Raw genomic sequence first — 5,819 nt, 5'->3', positions numbered from 1 at the left:
CAGTCTCAGGGTAATTTATGTGGGTTTTTTTTTTATTATTTTTGAGTTCTATATCTTAGAATTTTTTGCAAATTGCTCTCTTAGGGAACATGGCTACAAAATTGCTGCTTTTTCTTGAGTGGTGGGAGGAATATTTTATTGGTTTATGATACGTTTAGTATTTGACGGATGGGCTCGGGGCATATGTATTTAGGCTATTTGTCGTCTTTTTCTGCGTTTTTTATCCCAGGAGTGTGGAATGCGAAGATCAGGTTTCGGGCTGGGTGTCTTTCGGGGTGTCTCAAGAGGACAGAAACCAGGCTGGGGTAGGAGGTAGGGGGGTAGAGTGTCTTACTAGGTTCAGGTGTGGTCTAAGCCCACAGCAACCCTGTAAAGAGGCTGTGTTCTGTGTCCAGGGCTAGACTCACAACTGGAGCCACTTGGTTGGGATCTAGAGATGCGTAGGAGGGGAGGGGATGGGAGTTGCAGTGGGTCAGGGACAATCACCTGGGCCAGGGGAGTGATCCAAGGAAAGGAGGTGGAGCAAGTTCTGTGTGGTTAGAGAAGGGGCGTGGAATGGGCGGGCTCAGATGAGTGGCGTTAACGGAATTTCCGGTGGAGTGGGCGGGACCAGAGCAGAGGCCGAGAGGCACCAAAGCCTGGCGGGATCCTGGGGCCTTTGGGGCCTGGAAAATTCCACTGAGACGTAGGGAGCACTCCACTCGAGGAGCAGGGTGGTTTGGAACGGGAGTTGGACGGAACCAGACCCGGTTTCATTGAGATGTGACGGTTCACCACAATCACAGGAGCCACGTGGAGCGGTTGGTGCAGAGCGGATGTGGGGCGGGACCAGGAGGGACTGGCGGGTTTAAGGAGAGGGAGAACGAATTTTTATCAGCAGTTTTATAGTTCCCAAAGTAGTCTCATAAAATAATTAGTGCACTATTTATTTTTGAGTCAGGGTCTCCCTGTAGCCCCAGCTAGCCTGGAACACCTAATGTATACCAGGCTGTCCTTGAACTCACAGAGATCTGCCTTTCTCTGCCTCCTGAGTGCTGGGGTTAAAGGTCTGCACCACGCCTGGCTTATGTGCACTATTTGAATTAATGTGCTGAAGTTCGCAAATACGGCAGAGAGATGGCGAGTGTAAAGAAATTACTTCAAGTCAATGGTCCCTCCCCTTGCTGTTGAGGCAAAAACAACGCTCTTCCAGGTCAAATTCATCCATACGTTCTGACTTCCATGTACTACTTTTCTCTATCTAAGGGAGTTACGTTTGGACCCGGATTCTGGCCATCTCTAGAGAGCTAATTAGAATTAGTCACAGAAGGAATGATTCTAGATTGTATTGAATCAGAACATACATTTTAGCGGACATCCAGTTACATTAACATTGAAGAAGTAAACTTGTAATTCACCATTAATGTTTCATCCGCAATATATAATTTATCATGGGAATCCATCACTAAAATGCATACTTTTCTTTTGAGGTCTTAATTTTAGATCCTCTAGTCCATAGAAACAGTACACATGCTAAATACGTGTGTATCATGCCCTACTAGTTCCACAGTTAGCAAAGGCATTAGAGAATATGACAATATTGAAAAGCTTCTGTAGAATAGTTATGATCACACCCTACATCAGAACATGCCTGTCAATTTCTTTGATCTCCTTGATTCAAGGAAAGCAATCTGCTGTGCCCACATGGTCAAACTGTTATTGTTCATTTCAGGGGATTTTGACGCTTAGTAATGTGGCTGTGATCATGTCACAGGAGGAAAGGGAATTCCTAGATCCTGCTCAGAGCACTTTGTACAGAAAACTGATGCTGGAGAATTACTGCTGTCTTCTTTTTGTTGGTGAGAATATTTTTCTTATAGAATTTCTTATGCATACTAGAGTTCCGTGGGGAACTACTCTGTGTGTGTGTGTGTGTGTGTGTGTGTGTGTGTGTAACTTTGTGTGAATGACTTTCATATCTCATAAAGTGAAATTCTTTGAGTAGAAAAGAACACTTTAATGTAATTTTGTCTATTCTCATGTTTGCCTTTGGGAGGGATTGTGCTTCTTTCTTTTTGTTCCATGGCCAATTTAGAAACGTTATAGCATATAATATTGTCACCCAATCACAAATTTCTGTTTCCAACCTGGAGTTTGGACTGAGATGTAATTAGAGGTGGAACACTAGTTACGCAACCTGAAGATGCTCTGTAAATATCAGTGTTCTGATGGAATATTCCAATTGGAGAGTCATTGGTAGAATTCTGTTTTGTTCTCTATTTATTGAGTGAACTACTGTGTTAGAAATCCAGCTCCTTTCTAAGTACTCACAACTGTATGCCCAGCAGAAGCATACAAAGATGGTAGAGCATTTGGTGTCTTGTGCACTAATCTGTGAGCACCTGGAATCGTGGGGATGATGGTGATGTCCTGAAACACACTCAAGAGGCAGGTGGTCCTGAGAAACATACCTCTGCACACTGTATTAGTGTGGCAAAGCTTATCACAATTACTTGAAATTACATTTTTGAGACATGGAGTCAGATAGCCATAAATTAAAATGCAATATTATAGGATAGTTTCTACCTATTAAAATTAATTTTTAAAAAATGTTTTATTTGCCTTTTTATGTGTATGAGTGTATTGCCTGATGTGTGTAAAGGTGCCTAGAAGAGGGCATTGGAACCCCTGGAACTCGAGTTACAGGTGTTTATTAACTGCCATGTGTGTGCTGGGAACTGAATCTTGGTCCTCTGCAATAGCAACCATTGCACTTAACTATTGAACACTCTCTCCAGTCTTGTAATATTTATTTTTGGTGAAGAAGAATATGTATTTAGGAGACACAATGTGATATTTTGTTCTCTACAGACATTTTTGAAATTGACTATTAAATTAACACAGCACTTCATGTATTCTCATTTTAAAATATATATACTAGAAAAAATGTTACAAGATAGTTTTGAGATTGAAAACTGCCTATAAGCCTAATTATTATAAAGTAGCTGGTGCTTCAGTATTGCCCGTGAAATTTAAAGAATATGAGACTTCGTTTCAACTAAAGCCCTTCCATATCATTAGGAGACATATTTAATGTCTGTTAACTACATGATAAGCCAGAGATTTTTTTTCCAGTCTTTTCTACTCTATTTGAAATTCAGGGGCACAACGCAAATGTCCCTCAGCTTGTGAAGGCATCTTTTAAATGTGGTCCATTTGTAAAACGGAGTTCTACTCAGCGGTGAAGGAAAACGAAACCAAGGAATTTGCTGGTAAGTGGACGGAACTGGAAATGGCTGGGCTAAGTGAGGGAAGACAGATGCCGAAAAACAAGCCATGGGTGTTCTTCCTAGTGTGGCTCCTACCACCAAATCAATGGACGTGAATTCAGTATGGGCTAGAGATATGTGTGCTCCCTAATTATGGCAGGACTGCTTGAAGAATAGGGAATCTACTGAAATGCCCCTTGAAAAATGAAAAATTTACTGAAATGTGATATTTCTAAAGAATACACAATTCCATCATAGAAAGAGAGGAATCTTCTCATACGTGAGAACAGGATTGATTTGATGAACACTGTATCAGGTAAAGGAAGTTGAAACTTTGCATGGCCTAGAGATATAGTCACTTCCCAATTATGGCAGCATTGTTTGAGGAATATGGAATTACTAAATGTCCATTAAGAAATGAAAGATTCATTGAAATGTGACATTTCTATAGAATCCACCACAATTTGGTCATAGAAAAGAGTGGGATATTCTGATACTTGAGAACAGGATTGATCTGGTGGACACCTCACCAGGTAAAGGAAGTTGAAACACAAGCACTACATGATCTCAACTATAAGAGAAATAGAAAAAGAAAAGAGATGACAGATGTTGAAGGTACAATAGCAGTTTTCAGCGAATGGGGAGAATGTGGGGTAAATAACAGACACAGTGTCATGGCTTCATGGCTTAACTTACTTCTACTGTTCTATGGTACAACAAGATAAGTAAAAGAATCCAAGTATCAATGATATGTCATACATATGTAAAATATTGTGTCATCAGACAATGATGGTTTCATTTTTATTGTTGTTTATTTATTTATTTAATTTATTTCATGAGTCAGACTGTTGTGGTTGGGTATATATAAGTGCATCCATGGGAGCATTGTCTGTGGAGCTGGAAGATGGTGTGTGAATCCCTGGAATGTGGAAGATGGTGTGGGAACCCCTGCAATGGTTTTGTTAAATGCAGTGGGTGCTGCAAATTGAACTCAGTTCCTGTGTTAGAGCAGCCAGTATTCTTGACCTCTGAGCCATCTCTCCAGCTCCAAGAATAGACTTTTAAGTCTCACAATGAACTACTCCTGAACATTAGCCTTTAAAAGGAAAACTCTCCCTTGTGCCTCCCCCACAGATTCTGTCTGTGAAGCTAAGTAGAAGCATCAGTGGTATTTCATTAACAGTTGTAGGCAGAGACAGTGAGGCTGGGGGTCAGCTGCCAGTGCTTCTGAAGGAAAGCTTATTGTAGCCTGTATTGCAAAGGATGAAAACCGTGTTACTCTGCCTTCTTTAGGTAAGGAGCTGAGGCAGCTACATTCTCATGAATGTACTAGAAATTCTTGATCTTGTTGGCAGGGTGTGTCACTCAAAGGCAGGAAAGCAGAAACTTCTATGGGGTCTCCATGTTGAGCTCTTTCTTCCTGTGCATCTACTGCAACTCAGACTAAGAAGAGCCTGTTTTGTTTTCTGATGTGTTTCTTCCTCTTGTTATGTTGGCAGGAGTGGATTTTCAGTGAACTGAAAGGAAGTCTGTCAAAAGAAAGAGAAGACAGTTTATGTAAGATTGCCTGGAAAGGAGACTCACAGAGGGAGGAGAGGGATGGCTTCTTTTCAGGTAAATTCATCCAAGAGCCTGGTCCACATAAACTCTCTTTCTCTAAATGTTTGGTATTTTGAACTTGTAAGCATTTCTGATCTCGAAATTAGCTATGTAGACGAGGCTAGTCTCAATCTCACAGAGATCCTCATGCATCTTCCTCTGGAGTTCTGGGAGTAATGGACTGCACCACCATGCCCGGGCCACATTAACTCTTTTCATATGTATCACCTATGTAGCATGTCCACCTCTCCATTTTGTCCTCTAGTGGTTATATTTTCCAGACTAATCCAAGAAATTCATCAACAACCACCTCCCAAATGCTTCTGACATCATAGGTGAAATTTCAAACATTTCAGTTTTCATTTCCTAAGGAGGATGGACAGGGGTCCGCATATGTCACTGTATTCTGGTTTCAATTGTGCCTAAAACTGATAATTTTGTTTTATTTCATTCAGGAATCATATTACATTCTTCAACGTTTAATCTGACCAATATCACAGGTCTGATAGAATGTTTTTCTGGGCTTGCTGTATTCTTTTGTCTCCTTGGAGATGCTTCCCTTGGTTGAGGTGTTCTGAACCAAATCCAGACTTTCACATCATATTTTTTAATTTATTAGGAATGAGTTTTCTTCTGCTTGTTTACAGAGTGAAGCACACGGATCATGACATTTACTGCAGAATCTCCCCTTTCATCAGTGCAGTTTCCTTCCTTTCTTTGCAGGAAGAAACATTTCTCATTTGTTTGCTACACACTGAGTTTTCCAGGTGGAGATTCTGAAACCTCGTTCTCTCTGTTGCTATTTCTACTTCACATTCCATCACAGCTCTGCCTCCACTACTGGTTCTTTAACCTGCAGAAAGAGTTCTGTTTACTAATTGTTGCACAGGTGCAGTTGCTGGATTTTGGAAGCATTTGTGTTTCCAGCATCAACATTGTTCAGTCAGTGTTGGATCTTGTGTTCATGTTTTG

At 40.9% G+C, this 5,819-nt stretch overlaps 1 protein-coding gene across 1 annotated transcript in view; it reads left to right on the top strand.

Moving 5' to 3' along the window:
* Positions 1-229: 229 nt before the first annotated feature.
* Positions 230-5,819, top strand: part of LOC103740557 (zinc finger protein 160-like) — a gene marked incomplete at its 5' end in the record, with an annotated part of 11,552 nt that continues 5,962 nt past the window's right edge. Inside the window, 1 exon segment of the mRNA XM_029567401.1 lies at positions 230-305. Coding sequence (XP_029423261.1) covers positions 230-305 — 76 coding nt within the window.

Source organism: Nannospalax galili, unplaced genomic scaffold, assembly GCF_000622305.1.
Source record: "Nannospalax galili isolate Female #2095 unplaced genomic scaffold, S.galili_v1.0 scaffold1841, whole genome shotgun sequence".
In the NCBI taxonomy this organism is placed as follows: domain Eukaryota; kingdom Metazoa; phylum Chordata; class Mammalia; order Rodentia; family Spalacidae; genus Nannospalax; species Nannospalax galili.
The sequence above is the reverse complement of the archived record's forward strand: the minus strand, read 5'-3'. Positions and strand labels throughout refer to the sequence as shown.